The 17,630-nt window shown below is 41.8% G+C and overlaps 1 protein-coding gene across 1 annotated transcript in view; it reads left to right on the forward strand.

Moving 5' to 3' along the window:
• The window catches only part of ogfod3 (2-oxoglutarate and iron dependent oxygenase domain containing 3), a 149,686-nt gene that overhangs the window by 96,748 nt on the left and 35,308 nt on the right, over window positions 1-17,630 (forward strand). The window contains exon 8 of the mRNA XM_072558436.1: window positions 13,613-13,736. Within this exon, the coding sequence (XP_072414537.1) occupies window positions 13,613-13,736 (124 nt within the window). The remainder of the gene's footprint in view (window positions 1-13,612; window positions 13,737-17,630) is intronic.

A 17,630-nucleotide genomic window follows, 5' to 3' on the forward strand; every position in this document is an offset into this window, starting at 1 on the left:
GGTGGGGTAGAAGGTGAGGATTAGGGGGGTTTTGTCCTTGTTACAGTTGAAGGGGTGAGGCTCGAGGGGGGAGGTGTGGGAAGTGGATGAGATGCACTGGAGTGCATCATTGACCATGTGGAAGGGGAAATTGCGGTCTTTAAAGTGGTGCTGATACAGTCATCACTGTCGCAGATGAAAAGGTGGGGAATGGTGCCAGTGTAACTGTGGAAGATGGACATAACTGACAAAGAGTCAGGCATAGTTGGGGCCCATGCAGGGTGGCCCACCTCCATCTACCTATCGCACACTCAGCTACCTTTCCCCCCAGCCCCACCCTCTCCCATTTATCTCACCACCCCATCCGCTCAGAGCCTCATTCCTGATGAAGGACTTTTGCCCGAAACATCAATTCTCTTGCTCCTTGGATGCTGCCTGACCTGCTGTGCTTTTCCAGCAACACACTCTCAACTCTCTTCGAGATAGAGCCATAGTATCAGAATCTGAATTGGTGGAGGCGCAAGAACCCTCCTTTTCAGTGAGTCCTCTCTGGGATCTGTGGCTACTCCCTCCTGTGAATGAGTGGATGCTGCCTGAGGTGCTGGTCTCTTCAGGGTGGAGACCATGTGGATCCCTCTGAGACAAGGAGTGAGATTGAGGGAGATAGACATTGTTGGTACAGCTGTTAGTCATGGTGTAGTGATAGTGGGGTATCCTGAGTGTATGAGTAAGAAGCAGAGATAGTATGCAGAGATATTGGTGTTTGTGGTGGTGGTGGTGAGGGTGGGTACGGGCTGCTGGCATGTGGTGAGACTGAATGAGGCAATATGCAATAGTGAAAGTGGTAGACCATGAGTCTTGGTGGAAGATGGAGGCAGCAGTAGAACCTAGCAAAATCTAAATCAATGGGTATCAGGGACAAACACATGCTGCTTTGAGTCTTATCCAGCACATAGGTATTTGGTTATGGAGATCAGTCATTTCAGCACTGGGACATCTCTGCAGAAATTACTCAAGTCGTGTCCTCACTCTAGCTATCTTCAGTTGCTTCATCAGTGACCTTGTCTCTGTTATTAGGTCAGAAGGGGGATGTTTGTCAATGATTGCACAATGTTCAGTACTGTACACGACGCTTGATACTGAAGCAGTCTGTGTTCAGATGCAACATGATCTGGACAATATCCAAGTAACATGCATGCAACACAGATGCCAGACAATGACCATCTCCTATAAGAGACAAGCTAATCACTACCCCTTGATATTACCATCACTGATGATGCCACGATAGACATCCTAACAGTTACCATTGACCAGACACTCAACTGGACTCACCACCTAAATACAATGGTTATGGATGTAGGTCAGAAGTCAGGAATACTGTGGCAAGTAACACACCTCCTGACTCCCCAAAGCCTATCCACCATCTACAAGCCACAAGTCAGGGGTGGGATGGGATAATCCCCACTTACCCGAATGAGTGCAGTTCCATCAACAGTCAAGAAGCTTGACACCATCTAGGATAATGCAGCATGCTTTAATGGTATCACATCCTCAAACATCCTCTCCCTCCACCACCGACGCTGTTTCACAGCAGTTTGTATCATCTACAAGATGCCCTGCAGAAATTCACCAAAGATCCTGAGACAGCACCTTCCAAACCTACAACTGCTTCCATCTAGAAGGACAAGGGCAGCAGATGCATGGAAACACCACTACCTTCAAATTCCTTTCCAAGCCACTCATGATCCTGACTAGGAAAAATATCATTGTTACTTCACTGTTGCTGGATCAAAATCTTGGCATTCCCTCCATAAAGGCATTGTGGATCTACCAATGACACTGGGACTACAGTGGTTCAAAACATCAACTCACTACCCCTTCTCAAGGGCAACTAGGTATGGGCAATAAATGCTGGCCAAATAATTACACCCCAGTCCCATGAATGAATTAAGAAAGTAGAGTTGGAGTGAGTGTAAGGTAGCAGTGCGAGGTTAGTGGCACTTTCCCTGGGGGAGTGCAGAACATCATTAAACATCTTCCAGCATTGCTGGGCATTTATCTGAACAGACCAAACTAGTATATCGTCAACTTCAGACCAGGCTGGCAGGCTCTGGTAACTGGGTCTCCTGTGGCTGTCCTGAGGAAAGGATACCCGTCCTGTCCACTTCCCTTGCCATTTACCAGGCCTTTGTTGGGGAAGCAACGGATCAACTTCCCTTTCTTAGCCATATATTTTAGACTCGTGCAGCAGCACACTGAGAAAAGCAGCTCCATTTCTCAGTGTTTGACCTGGTACACAGCAGGGATTTTAAATATGGCACCAATAGTGCAAATCTTAGAAGATTCTAGCAGTGGCAAGGACTTTTGTTGTTAGTGAGTGAAAGATAGAATAAAAGCATGGCCTTACATATATTGTATATTCATAATAGGAGAGGAGTGGAAATTTTCACAAGAAAACTTGCAAGATTTCGTAGAGAAACCCTCCACAAGCACTTAGCTGGTTTTGTTAAATTTCAGCTTCTGCTATTTGAAAATTTGGTTATTCAAGTTGCTTCATATTGTCCTGCATATGTCGTACATGTCAATGCTGGAAGTTAGTGTGTTGGTTGGAGAAATGGTAACGTATATATAGCATTCAATATCTATGGGTTATGTGCAATTTTTAATTGGTAACAGCAGAGGCACTGACCCTTAAGAAACATGTGGAAATATCATTGCCCAGGGTAAATGGGATCACGAGAGGCAATCTTCTCTGTGATTGCTGCTTATCAAATAAGCTTCTTCTTTAATTTTCAAACAAAACAGAATATGGAAGCTCTCCTTGGTTTTGTTAGTGGGTAACATTAGCTTTTGAAAATCTGATCAGGTTAACTGTAAATGTTAAATATGCAGCCTTATCATTTAATCTCTTTATTGCTGAAGACGAAAATTCCAAATGTTCTAGCCATTTGAGGTTTCCTTGAAAGTACACCTACAAGCTGATTGCATTTCGCAGTAGTTTTATCTGTATATTAGTGTCAAAGATATAATTATGATTCAGCGATTTGAGCTTATAAGTATTTTTTGGACTGTTCAGTTTAATTCTAATTGCTAAGTGGTGTCCTGGAAGGTGAACTCATAATTATAATTTCCCAAATGTTTTATGTGCTATTTGCAATTATTCTCTCTTGATCACTGAAATTATTCAGTTGTTAGCCGTGGTTCAATTTATATGTAAATCTCAAGGGTTTGTAATCAGATTCCATTTGCAGGCTTTGAATTGTGTTTCATTCTGGTTTGTTCTCAAGCCCTAATAAATACACTGTCGACTTAGACAGGCTGGTGAGACTGCTGTTTGATCTGTGCCAGGCATTTAAACAACTTTTCATTTTTGAGGACTCTTTAAGCTTGCTTTGGGGATACCTTTTGGTATTCAGGAACTCATTTTTTCATTCTTTTGTGAGGTGATGTAGACATATTGTGACACCATCTTCTGTAATGGGGAAGATATATGGAAAATTTGGACTCGCACAGAAGCAGAATCAGAAGAGTTCATCAAAATTCCAACAATCTCTTAAACTCAAACAGCATCGTACAAAGAAGACATTAATTTCCTAGATGCCTCAGGAACAATTTTTCATGAAATAAAACAGTTCAATCTTAATTGGCATGGTGTTCATGGCAATTGTATCCATTACATTTCCCCCATATTGTAGCTGTGGATGTCCTTCACTTTAGTTTAGAGACTCCACAATTAATTTGCAACAAATTCATGACCTTGATTTTCTTACTCCCAGTTAGATGAGTATTCCTTTGTTGAAAGGTTTAGAACTGCTTTCTCACCTTGGTGACCACACACTCTTGTCTCAGATGATTTCTTCCCTTTGCAGCATCTCTCTCCAATTTGCATATTCTTTGTATGCTTTTCAGTGTCTCTCCTCCATTTTTGAGCCCTACTCCACCCTTTGAAACCCCTCTCCCCTCTTTGTAGTTATTTACTGATAGGTATTTATGTAATAAACATGAAAAAGTTATTAGTTAAAAGATAGATTAAAGATCAATAAGAAAAAGAGAGCAGTCACCATGATAATATGTTGGCTAATGTGGTGCCTATTTCAAAAGGCTGTAAGGAAAAGCCAGGGAACTATAGACTGGTGAACCTTACATCAATGGAGGATAAATTGTTGGAAGGTTTTCTGAGGGACAGGGTCTATATGCATTTGGAAAGGCAAAGACTGATTAAGAATTGTCAACATTGCTTTGTGCATGGGGAATAGTGTCTCACTGACTTGATTGAGTTATTTTGAAAAGAAGATTGATGAAGGCAGAACGGTTAACATTGTCTGCATGGACTACACCAAAGTGTTCAATAAGATTCTGCATGTAGACTGGTATATTATGTGGAGTCTGGGGGTACTAGCCAATTGGATACAAAATTTGCTTGATGGTTAGAGATTGAGGGTGATGTTAGGGGGTTGCTTTTTGGACTGGAGGCCTATGACCAGTGATGTGCCACAAGGCTTGGTGCTGGGTTCACTGCTTTTCACCATTTGTTTAAATGATCTGCATGTGAATATAGGAGGTATGGTTAGTAAGTTTTCAGGTGACACCATAACTGGTGATTTAGTGGATTGAGGGAGATTATCTCAGTGTACAATGGGGCCTTGATCAAAGGGCCAATGGGCCAAGGAGTGGCAGATGGAGAATAATTTAGGTAAATATGAAGTATTGAATTTTGGTGAGGCAAACCAAGGTAGGACTTATACAGTTAATACTGGGGTCCTGGAGAGTGTTGCCGTACAAAGAGATCTAGGGGTGCAGGTGCAAAGTTCCTTGAAAGAGGCGTCACAGATAAGGCAGGGTGGTGTTTGGCATGTTTGGACCTCATTGGTCAGAACATTGAGTATAGGATTTGGGATCAGGATTAGAGTAGTGCTGTAAAAGCACAGCAGGTCAGGCAGCATCTGAAGAGCAGGAAAATCGATGTTTCAGGCAAAAGCCCTTCATCAGAAATGCTCATTCCCGATTGGTAATGAAGGGCTTTTGCCCGAAACGTCGATTTTTTTTTTCCCTGCTCCTCAGATGCTGCCTGACCTGCTGTGCTTTTCCAGCACCACTCTAATCTTGACTCTAATCTCCAGCATCTGCAGTACCCACTCCTCCCTAGGAGCTCAGATGTCATGCTGTGGCTGTGCAGGATATTGGTGAGGTCAATTTAAAAATCTGTGTTTAATTCTGGTCGCCCTTCTATCAGAAGGATATTGTTATACTTGAGAGGGTACAGAAAAGATTGACAAAGATGTTGCTGTGACTAAGGGGCTTGAGCTAGAGGGAGAGGCTGAATGGCAAGGGTCTTTTTCCCAGGGTGGGAGAGTGGACATTGGGTGAACGAGAGGACATTGGTTTCAGATAAGAGAGGAACGTTTTAAAAAGGATTTCAGGGGTTTACTTTTTCAAGGAGAGAGTGGTGAGTGTATGGAGGAAGTGGTGGAGGTGGGCACAATTACAATATTTAAATGGCATTAAATCACAAGATTTAAAAGGCATCTGGATGGGTGTATGATTTGGGAGGGCTTAGTGGGATATGGGCCAAATGCTGGCAAATGGGACTAGGTCAAATTGGAATGTCTGATGATGCGAATAAGTTGGACTGCAGCATCTATTTGCATACTGAATGTCTCTCTGATTATGTGCTTGTTTCTTTTTGACATTTCTCTTTCTGATGTGAATGGGTTGAAACCTGAAGTAAGATTCAGCAGCTGTTTTAGCTTCTATAGTTGAATCTTTTGGGTAGGCATGTCAATTCTGCTACTGTGTCCAAAAGGCACTCAGTGTCCAGATTACCTGCCCTCATGGTCACATACAATCCATCTCCCCTCTGCTGACATAAAGCCAATAGGAACGTAGAGGGGCACAGGGCGGGCTCTTCCAGTTTTTTGTTAGCTTTAGCAGCTCCTGCTGCTCTGGATGGTTAGTTTTTTGAACTGTTCTAGGAGATTGGTGTTACTCCCAGCTCCCAGGGTCTCCTATTCCTCATTGCTTCTTACGTGATTTCTCCTTTGTCCTTTTTGTCAGCACCCCCTGGCCCAATTGCCTTCCTTCCCACAGAAGTGACACTTCCCTGGGCATTTGTCTTGTGTCTTCTCAGGGTTACTGGGGGGTCTGTTTCATTTGTCCTGCCTGAAGGGCTCACAACTCGACACCCATACCTTGTTTGAGCTGGTGGGCTCAGTCCACCAGACTGAGTCCACCAGCTCACAACTCCAAGGAGGAAGCTTCTTACCCTCAAAGAACTGTCAGTGACTGTTTGGTTAAAGAACTGTCAGTGACTGGTTTAGACGATGTCCCCAGCAATCCTGCCCAATGATGCCAAGTTGTGGCATCGTGTCTATCTGATCTGCTTGCATAATTAAGAAGTGTTAGTCCTTTTGTCTTTTAGGTTAGTAAAAATACTAGGCCTATGTGCTCTAAATAGGTAGAGCATAAATTGGGCCAGTCCAAATTGATGTAGGAAGGCTAGTGCTGGGAGATAAGGAAATAGCTGAAGAACTTCATTAATACTTTGTGCCAGTTTTCACAGTGGAAGACATGAGTAATATCCCAACAATTAAGGAGAGTCAAGAGGCATAGTTGAGAATGATAACCATTACAAAAGAGAAAGTGCTAGAAAAGCTAAAAGGTCTAAAAATTGATAGATCGCTTGGCCCTGATGGGCTACATCCTAGAGTGCTGAGGGAGGTGGCTGAAGAAATAGCGGAGGCATTGGTTGTAATCTTTCAAAAATCACTAGAGTCAGGAATAGTCCCAGATGATTGGAAAATCACTGTTGCAACCCCCTTGTTCAAGAAAGGATCAAGACAAAAGATGGAAAGTTAGAAGCCGATTAGTCTAACCTCAGTTGTAGGTAAAATCTAGAATCCATCATTAAGGATGAGATTTCTAAATTCTTGGAAGTGCAGGGTCGGATTAGAACAAGTCAGCATGGATTTAGTTAAGGGGAGGTCATGCCTGACAAACCTGTTAGAATTCCTTGAAGAGGTAACAAATGGGTTAGACCAGGAAACACAGTGGATGTTGTCTACCTAGACTTCCAAAAGGCCTTTGATAAGGTGCCTCACGGGAAGCTGCTGAGTAAGGTGAGGGCCCATGGTGTTCGAGGTGAGCTCCTGGCATGGATTGAGGATTGGCTATCTAGCCGAAGGCAGAGGGTTGGGATAAAACGTTCTTTATCAAAATGGCAGCTAGTGACAAGTGGTGTCCCACAGGGTTCAGTGTTGGGGCTGCAGCTGTTCACTTTAAGGGATTGGGGGCATTCTGGCGAAGTTCGCCAATGATACAAAGTTAGGTGGACAGGCAGGTAGTTCTGAGGAGGTGGGGAGGCTGCAGAAAGATTTAGACAGTTTAGGAGAGTGGTCCAAGAAATGGCTGATGAAATTCAATGTGAGCAAATGTGAGGTCTTGCACTTGGGAAAAAAAGAATGCAGGCATGGACTATTTTCTAAACGGTGAGAACATTTATAGAGCCCAAGTACAAAGGGATCTGGGAGTGCTAGTCCAGGATTCTCTAAAGTTGACTTGCAGGTTGAGTCCATGGTTAAGAAAGCAAATGTAATGTTGTCATTTATCTCAAGAGAGTTGGAATGTAAAAGCAGCAATGTGCAACTGAATTCTATAAAGCTTTGATTAGGCTCCATTTAGAATACTGTGTCCAGTTTTGGGCCTTGCACCTCACGAAGGACATACTGGCACTGGAGCATGTCCAGTGGAGATTCACATGGATGATCCCTGGAATGGTAGGCCTAACATATGAAGAACGGCTGAGGATCCTGGGATTGTATTCATTAGAGTTTAGAAAATTGAGGGGAGATCTAATAGAAACTTACAAGATAATGCATTGCTTAGAAAAGGTGGACACTGGGAATTTGTTTCCGTCAGGCAGGAATGCTAGGATCTGTGGGCACAGCCTTAGAATTAGAGGGGGTCAATTTAAAATGGAAATGAGGAAACCAGAGAGCGATGGGCCTGTGGAATTCATTACTACAGAGCGCAGTGGAGGCTGGGATGTTAAATGTCTTCAGGGCAGAGATTGATAAATTCTTAGTCTTGCAAAGAATTAAGGGATACAGGGAGGGTGTGAGTAAGTGGCTTTGAAATGTTCGTCAGCCATGAATGAATGGCAGAGTGGACTCAATGGGCTGAATGGCCTTACTTCCACTCCTATATGTTATGGTTTTATAAATAAGTTAGAAATTGTACCTGTACTTATTAAAAGAACAAAGGATATTAACCTGATTACTGCGGTTGGGTTGTGAAATTTGTTAACTATTTGCCGGTATGAGTTTCATTCATTCATGTAATTTCATGGAAGCGCTGTTTTGTCAGTTAGCTTATTTAGGGATACTAGCCCAGTTTAAAGGTATTGAACAGGTACTTACTAATCGGGGAATCTATTCAGGTCCAGGAGATGGTTGGTAAGGGCTAATTAATATTATAATGTTTTGTGGAGACTTGATGGGGATGGTATTGTTCTGTATGTGGAGGCAAATGTTGCTTGTAGTCAGGGCTGATCAGGTGTGAAAATGCAGTAAAATATAGTGTGCTGGTGACTGAGTTAATAAAGATGACCTGTAACACAATATCTGAAATGGAGTTGAAACCTGAAGTAAGATTCAGCAGCTAAGTTAGCTTCTATAGTTGAATACTTAGTTTTTGTTTGTATGGTAGATCCACAGGAGCAACAGGAATTTGGAGAGGTATCTTGTTCCTCATTGCTTCTGCAAATACAGTCCTTACAGATTGTTGGGGCTTCTTTTGGTAGAATAGCTATTGATTTCTGAAAGTCTTCATCCTTGTATGCTCCTTGCTGTCCAAAATCCTCTCTGATGGTGTCTCTCAAGATTTTTCAGAGTGGTTTTGCACAAAATGCTTTCAAATCTTGTCTTTATTACACACAAAGGAAAATTGCTGCTATGTTAATTCAGTGAGGCATTGTTCCATTGGTCAAAAGAGTTTATTGTGCTACTATCCTTTTCTGTCACTTGTTCTCCTGGGAACTTTGAATTCTCACACCTTTAGAAGGACCTAATGTATTTTTCAAGATTAATCAAGTTCTAAATGTCCATCTTTGTGATTGATACCAAGATGACACAGTTTTATAGGCTTTAAACCCTTCCAGCAGAATGGGAGTGCTACCTTGAAAACATTTCGTGCATTTTAAAGTAAAAATGCTATCCTGTCTATTTTCTTCCCCCAAGTCTGTAAAATTAAAACCACACAGTCGTGACAATGTGTGAGAGAGAAAGCGAATAGGTGAGGACTGAATGGGTTCGCAAAGAGGTCACAGTGACAGAACACTCATCCAGATGCCAACCACTGTCAACGCTCGCACTTTGAAATTTGTAGATGTCATGTAGTGTTGTATATCAAAAGCTAACAAGAAAAAGGTGCTAAAACTGGCTAAAATACCGGCAATTGATGTTAAACTATATTATCTTATGCTAGAAAAGTAATGTATTTTTAGTTTTGATATAAGCAAAATTGCAGGGTTCTTCTGCCTCTTTTTTTCACAATGCTATATTAAATATTATCCCGAAACCTTGTTTGAAGTAGTTGCAGAGAAATGGACACAGTGAACCTCAAAGACATGGAGAGGTATTTTAAACTGAGAAGTTCCCTAACAGTTCTGATCAATCCTGCAGAACCACATCCAGGTTGACAGTAGTAGGAGAGAATTCAAGGTAAATCAGGAAGTTGGTGCTGATACCAAGTTTGTTTTTCAAAACTTGCAAATTGTTGGACTTCTTTCAAATCATTCTTAAAATTAACTGAAGTTATATTATTTTCATAAAGGAGGAGCTGAAAATGCCTTGGATAATCCCTTTCTCAAAACAGATTAAGTGATCATTTATCTCACTGCTGTTTGTGGCACTGTCTGTTTCATTACATGAAGTCACTACATTACAAATTAATTGTTTTGAAGTGTTTTTAGATGTTATTGAGAGATGTGATGAGATGTGTTGAAAATATAAGATTTCCTTTTCTTTTAAGGATGTGTATTTTATGTGAATGTTTAGCCCTTGATTCCCTTATCAATGCAGGAATTGTAACTGTTGGGATTGCACAGCTGTGTTGAACATATTGAAATGAGTCACTAATGGCACATCTGCTTGGGCACCAGCTGTTTCCTTTTAAATGTCTCTTCCTCTCAACTGTCTTCTTCCAATCTCTCAATCAGGAAGCAGTGAGTAGAACCTTATTGCTCCTTCAAAATAAAATGTTTCAAGCATGTATTATTCTTTAGTTTGCTCCATTGCATCCTAACGTGTTCTTCATGATTGCAAATTTGACATTTTTGTAAGTTTGCCAAAGGTTCTAACAGATTGTTATCTTTGGGTAAATATTCCTGCTTTTTCTTTTGCACACAGCTGACTTCCCAGCATGAAATCCATTTGCTACTGCCATGGGCCATTCTTGTTTCTAATGCTTTTGATGCTTATCTTTCTCTGTTCCTCATTTCTACAAAACAGATAAAACCCTTTCTACATTGATTCTAAAGGCAAATGAAAATGAATTCTTTATAGAATTCCCATATTTCAGAGAGGAAAATTTGTGATCCAATTTCAGAAGCATTTGAATCAGAGATGCTTTGAAGTCAAAATAATGTATCTTCTGTCTAGGCAAAGGTGAGAGTGATGCATTGTTTCTGAACATGAAACTTCTGAACATGAAACTTCTGAACATGAAACATGAACATGACTTCTGAACAGGTCAAACCTGAATTCAAAAATCTGAGATGCAAGGGAGGGTTTTATTGAACAGACTGTAGCTTGTTTTATAACGTTTTATTTATGGGATGGGAGTGTCCTGGGTGAGACCTACATTTATTGTCCATGTTTATTTGCCCTTCAGGAGAAGGTAACAAACTGCCTTCTTGAATGACTGCAGTCCATGTAGTGCATGTGCACCCACAGAGTTATTAGAGTTCAAGGATTTGACTCAGAGACTATGAAAGAACAACAGCAATATAGTCCGAAATCAGGATGGTGTATGACTTGGAGAAGAAGTTGCAGGTCACTGTGTTCACATACAACATCTACCCTTATTCTTCAAGATGGTAACGTTTATGGGTTTGGAAGGCAATCTTGAAGAAGACTTGACAAGTTGCCACTTGGATCTTGTAGAAACTGGAGTTAATGGTGCCGGTGTGGCAGAAGTGAAAGTTTCATGTGGTGAATAGTTTGATGATCAAGCAGTCTATTATTTTCTTAGATGTTGTTGGGAGTTATCCTGACTTGTGCTTTATCGATGGGGAATGGATTTTTTGGTATTCAGGATGTGGTGCAGAATTCCCAGCTTCAGACTTGCTCTTGTAGCCCAGTATTTATTTGGTTGGTCCAGTTCAGTTTCTGCTCAATGGTAATCCCAGGGTATTGATAGTAGGATATTACGTGATGGTAATCCTGATGGATATCAAGGAGAGGTGGTTAGCCTCTGTCTTGTTGGAAATAGTCATTGCCTGGCAGTTGTGTCGTTCAAATGCTACTTGTGACTCATTAACACATACCTGAATATCATCCAAGTATCGCTGCATGTGGACAAGAACTGTTTCATTACCTAAAGAATCGCAAATGGTGCTGAACATTGTGAAATCATCAGTGAACATCTCTGTTTCTGACTTTTTGATGGTGGGAAAATCATTGATGAAGCAACTGGAGATGGCTAGGCTTTAAACAATATCCTGAGTAAATCCTGCAGCAATGTCCTGGAGCAGAGATGACTGGTCTCCAAAGACTGCAACTGTCATTCTTTGTGCCAGGTATGACTCCAGTGTGTAGGAATTCTTCCCTGCTTCCCACTGGTTTCAATTTTGTTGAAATCCTTCATACCACATCCAAGTGAACACTTCCTTGATATCGAGGGCTGTCACTCTCCCCTCTCCTCTAGACATGAGCTAATTCGTCCATGTTTGAACAAACTTATAATGGGGTTTGGAGCTGGTGGTTCCTGGCAGGCCACAAGCACATCATTGAGTTGGTTATTATTGAGAGGTTGCAGCTATAAGTACTGCCAACAGTGCTCTCCATCACTTTTTTGGATGTTCATTTAGGTTTGTATCTCTACTGCTATTTTCTAGAGTCCCACAGCTGTGCCCTTATGTAAAAGATCACTGATTTTAGTGGTGTGTTTATCTCTGATGTTATCAGTGTGCTGTCATAACCTCAGTTGTAATAAATCATTTTATTATCTTCATTTAAAAAAAAAGTAAAAGGAACGAAGGCTCTAAATTAATAACTCAGTGTATCTGCCAGAAAAACAGACAGAGAAATTTGACAAGACTGCATGTGATGATACAATGACTTTAAGAGGTGTATTTTTTCTGTTTTTTTAAAATGAAGAAGGATTGGGACAGAGGCACTGGGCAGTCTGCTTGAAAAAACATAAGGTAACCAGATTGTGAGGCCCTGGGGTGCTTCCTAAATCAGAACAATAGAAGCAGCCTGAATTGGGTGGGGGTGGGGGGGGGGGGGGGGGGGGTCAAGCTCCCGCAGAACCAGGATTTTTAGTTTTAGTTTTTCAGTAGCAGATGCCATGGTCTTGAAGCTGGGTTTGGAAGCTGCCAGGCATTTCTTCCTGCTACTGTCTCCGAGTTTTCACTTGATGTTTTTCCTTCTGGACTTGAGAATTACATGTGAGACGGTCTATTTTACTAAATTTGCCTTTGCCAGAGGTGTGTTTAAGGAAGGTTACTATATTGAAACAGCTACTGTTTAGTACTTAAATAATCTGCTATTCTGTTAAGTTTTCTAGTAGAGTTAAGTTAATCCAACTCTTTCTTTTGTTGTATTTTAACTATAGTGTATGAATAAAGTGTGTTCTACTTCCAGACTGGTAGTTTGACCAATCAATTGCATCTGGAATGCCATGCCTGGCGCTTGCCTTTAAAATAAGAAAGAGTTATGGTCACGGTGATCTTCTTTATGTATTTTGAGGGTGTTTGGTCTTGTCCATAACTCTGCAATAATCATTCAGTTCATAATATTGCAGTTCATAAAGCATTCTTTCCAGGCTGATTTTGTTTTTATTGTGTAATATCAAATATATTATATGAATATTGAAGTATTGTTTCCCTATATTGCACACATCTTTTACACTCAAAAATTGAAAACATGGTTACCTGACCATGCCAGTTCTACAACTGCCACATGTTTAGATTCAAATAATGCCGATAATGTACAAAGAAGAACGTGCATTCATATTACATTAAATTGCTTGTCTAATAAACTGGAAAGACCTAGGTGCCTCAAAATGCTCCACAGTAGCTCTTGTAAAGTGGACCAATGCAGAAGGGCAGATTTCACTCAGTAAAATCCTATAAACAGCAGTGAAATGACGAATGACAATTCAGTCTTTACCTGGGCAATTCTTCAAAAAGTTATTTTACTGCAAACAGTTTTATAAAAAAGAATGTTCATATTATGACTATCACATTGCAGGGGATGAACATTTATGCTGTTGCACACAGTTTGTTGACAGTTTGACAGATGAGCTGAAAACACTTCCAACTCATGACACCAGATAAAGTTAAATGATGTTTTCTTCCCAGGAATTCAAACAGGACTGAGAATTGACGAGTTTTTGTGGTGTTTTTTCCCAGGTGACATATGGATCATTTGACTACACTTCACTACTGTACCTCTCTGACTACAGGACTGACTTTGGTGGTGGACGATTTGTGTTCGTTGATGAACTTGCCAACCGAACTGTGGAGCCTCGGCTAGGTATAAATTTTCTCAACTCTTACAACCTATGTAAAATCCTTTAAAATTTGTGTTTTGGACTTTATGGTCTTCACCTTCCATTACTGAAGAATTGAATATTTTAACATATTTTTTTCAACATCCGTGTTGTTCAGCTCAAGTCCTATCAAACCTACTGTGGAAAACTTCCTATACTTTCCCTCACTCAGCTAACTTAAATAATCCTAAGTTCAAAACAGTATCGCTGTTCGATTAATGTTTATTTGTACATTTTCCACATTTTAATGAGAATTGTACTTTTATGTTGTTGGGTCCTGTTTAGTTGAAAGTGAAGTAAAATTGATCAAGATCACTTCATCCTGTCAGATGGATTCAAATCCAGGTTGTGGAAGTAAAATAATTGTTTTTGGTCAGCTTTCTCTTCTAGTGACATCCCCTGAAACTGTCAGAGTGTACAGTATTGTTGGAACTTTATGGGATTGGGTGGTGTGGTGGGGGGATGATGCACAGGACAAGTTGATCTATCCATACAATGGCTGCAACAGAGGGTTAACACTGACAGTGACTTTGGTTTTTTGGAACATGGAGCAAAGGTTGTGAAGAAGGCAAGTTGGAATCAGATCCTCCATGCTCCTTAACAGTGACAGAATGCCATCTATCTGGCAAGCCAATGCCGCAGCATCTTTCTTGTATGCCCATCAGTGCTTCCCCTTTGACTCCCTATTGAAGTCTTCATCTGAATCTCCTGTAGCAGAACTCATCTGGGTCATAGCCATGCAGTCAGCTGGGGCAAAAAACTCTATATTAGCCTCCAAGGTATATTCAATGGCAGTATCTGAACTGATCTGTGTGAGTGTCCGATCTGTAGAGTTTCTGGTCTCCTTCCTATCAGAAAGATGTTGTGAAACTTGAAAGGGTTCAGAAAAGATTTACAAGGATGTTGCCAGGGTTGGAGGATTTGAGCTATAGGGAGAGGCTGAACAGGCTGGGGCTGTTTTCTCTGGAGGCTGAGGAGTGATCTTATAGAGGTTTATAAAATTATGAGGGGCATGGATAGGATAAATAGACAAAATCTTTTTTTTGGGGTGGGGGTGTCCAGAACAAGAGGGCATAGGTTTAGGGTCAGAGGGGAAAGATATAAAAGGGACCTAAGAGGCAACTTTTTCATGCAGAGGGTGGTACGTGTATGGAATGAGCTGCCAGAGGAAGTGGTGGAGGCTGGTGCGATTGCAACATTTAAAAGGCATTTGGATGGGTATTTGAATAGGAAGGGTTTGGAGGGATATGGGCCGGTGGCAGCAGGTGGGACTAGATTGGGTTGGGATATCTGGTCAGCATGGACTGGTTGGACCGGAAAATCTGTTTCCATGCTGTACATCTCTATGACTCTCACTCTGTCTCTGTCTGTCTGTCTGTCTGTCTGTCTGTCTGTCTGTCTGTCTCTCTCTCTCTCTCTGTCTCTGTCTCTGTCTCTCTCTGTCTCTCTCTGTCTCTCTCTCTCTGTCTCTCTCTCTCTCTCTCTCTCTCTCTCTCTCTCTCTCTCTCTCTCTCACTGTCTCTGTCTCTGTCTCTCATTCGGCTGCCGTGTTGGGCCGTTGGCAGTTCTTGGGTGTCTGAAATCTGGCACTCGGAAGGAGACGGTCGCTACTTATTGGAGGGTGGTTGGTTGGGAAGCCAGAGGTCCATGGATTCTGCATCAGCAACTTGTTGATCATGTCAGATAGCGGGATGAAGCTGGCCACTAGTTCACAGGGAACACAAGACAAGATCTTGCCATCGTTGTTAATGTTCACAGCAATTTTCGGATGCTTATAGGTTCTGTCACAGTCAGCACCATGATAGAATCATGCAATGATTACAGCCTGTCTGTACTAGCTTCTAGTAAGAGCTGCTCAAGTGACCAAATACCTTGCCTTTTTCTTTGGACTTGCAAATCTTTTTGCTTCAGAAATTATCCAATTTCTTTTTGAATACCATGTTTTAATTTTCCTCAACCACAATCCCAGGCAGTGTACTCCAGATCCAACCCATTAGCTGTGTAAAATATGTTTCCCCATGATGTGGGCAGCAACTCCTTCATCGGCCTCTGGAGATGCAGACTTGGCTCTGCCTTCTCCTATTTTCCTGCAAGAGAAAGGGAAGAAGGTCAGTGAGTGCATTGCACAGTAATTGGGTGATGTGCCTTCTGCAACTGGACAAGAGGTGAGTGTGAGGCTTGCTGCTTTGATTGTTTACGTGACTGGATTAAGGAGTCAGTCCTGAGTATCAGGGAGTGCTCCTACTGGAGTGACTGGTCCTGTAATGTATTGAGCAGCATGAAAGTTTGTGATGTAGAGATGGACAAAGTCAGAAGACACATTACACCAGGTTATAGTCCAACACGTTTATTTGAAATTGTAAGCTTTCAGAGCACTGCTCCTTCATCAGGTGAAGTGACGGGAAGTACACAGTCACAGAATTTATGTGCAGAGAGATAATAGCAAGGTAGTTAATCAAGGCCATCCCTCTGCCCCTACTTCTCGCCTTCAAACAGCATCGAAGAGTGTGGTGCTGGAAAAGCACAGCTGGTCAGGCAGAGAGTCAACGTTTCGGGCATAGCCCTTCATTGGGAATGAGGCCTCCTTCCTGATGAAGGGCTTATGCTCAAAATGTCGATTCTCCTGATCCTATGTCCAACATCTGCAGTCCTCACTTCCTCCTAGCCTTCAAACAGCTGCCTAACCTCAAACAGACCATCGTTCACGGCAAACTACCCAGCCTTCAGGAGATCAGTGACTACAAAACCCCACAACTCTGCCACTGCAACCTCTGCCAGACGTGTTAGATCATCGACACAGATACTACCATTACATGTGGGAACAAAACCCACCAAGTACACAGCAGGTCTTCAAGTGACTTGGCCAACATTGTTTATCTCATACTGCAGGCAAGATGCCCCGAGGTATGGTATATCAGCAAGACCAAGCAGATGCTACGCCAATTGATGAACTGACACAGCACAACAATCACCAAACAAGAATGTTCCCTCCCAGCTTCGGAGCACTTCAGCCGCCAAGGATATCCGGCTTCTGATTTTCTGATCCTCCAAGATACACAACAATGCAGAGCTGTTGAGCAGAAACTGATAGCCAAGTTCTGCCCCATGAAGACGGCCTCAACTGTATTGGGTTCTTGTCACGCAACATATGGCCCCACCACACTTCTGTATCCGTAAAATCTTCCTTACTGTACTGTTTTGACACCAGCACTTTGATAAATTGCTATGGTCACTCTACCTTAATTAGTTTGTACAGTTTTGGATTACTTGTTACCTTCATTAGACCCTCATCAGGTGACTCAGATCTATCATGTTAGTCCAGCCATTTGGTTTGTCTCCAGGACCATCCTATTTTTGATTTTCTTTGTAAATTTGGTTAGATTATAGGTCATCCCTTCACTTGTTCAGCTGTTGATACTTTACTCACACCTTTTGACACTTCTGATCACCTGCAAAGACTTGTTCTTCAGCCTGTTGACGCTCCACTCACACCATTGTATTTATCATTTGGCACTCTTCCTTACCTGGAATTAGCTTGTCATTATCTCTCTGCATATACATTTTGTGCCTGTGTGCTTCCCCCCTACTTCACCTGTTGAAGGAGCAGTGCTCCTAAAACTTGTGATTTCAAATAAACCTGTTGGACTATAACCTGGTGTCGTGAGACTTCTGACTTTGTCCACCCCAGACCAACACTGGTACCTCCACATCATGGATAAAAAGGTGAGTAGATGTCTTATGAAGAGACATTCACTGACATTGTCCACTCACCTGAAGGCAATTGAACTTCTTTTCCACAATTGCCAGGTTATTAACTCTGAAGGTGTCTTCATGCACTGACATGTCTGAGGTGAGGCTGTGAACTGATCTTATGGCCT

Source organism: Chiloscyllium punctatum, chromosome 39 (assembly GCF_047496795.1).
Source record: "Chiloscyllium punctatum isolate Juve2018m chromosome 39, sChiPun1.3, whole genome shotgun sequence".
Classification (NCBI taxonomy): domain Eukaryota; kingdom Metazoa; phylum Chordata; class Chondrichthyes; order Orectolobiformes; family Hemiscylliidae; genus Chiloscyllium; species Chiloscyllium punctatum.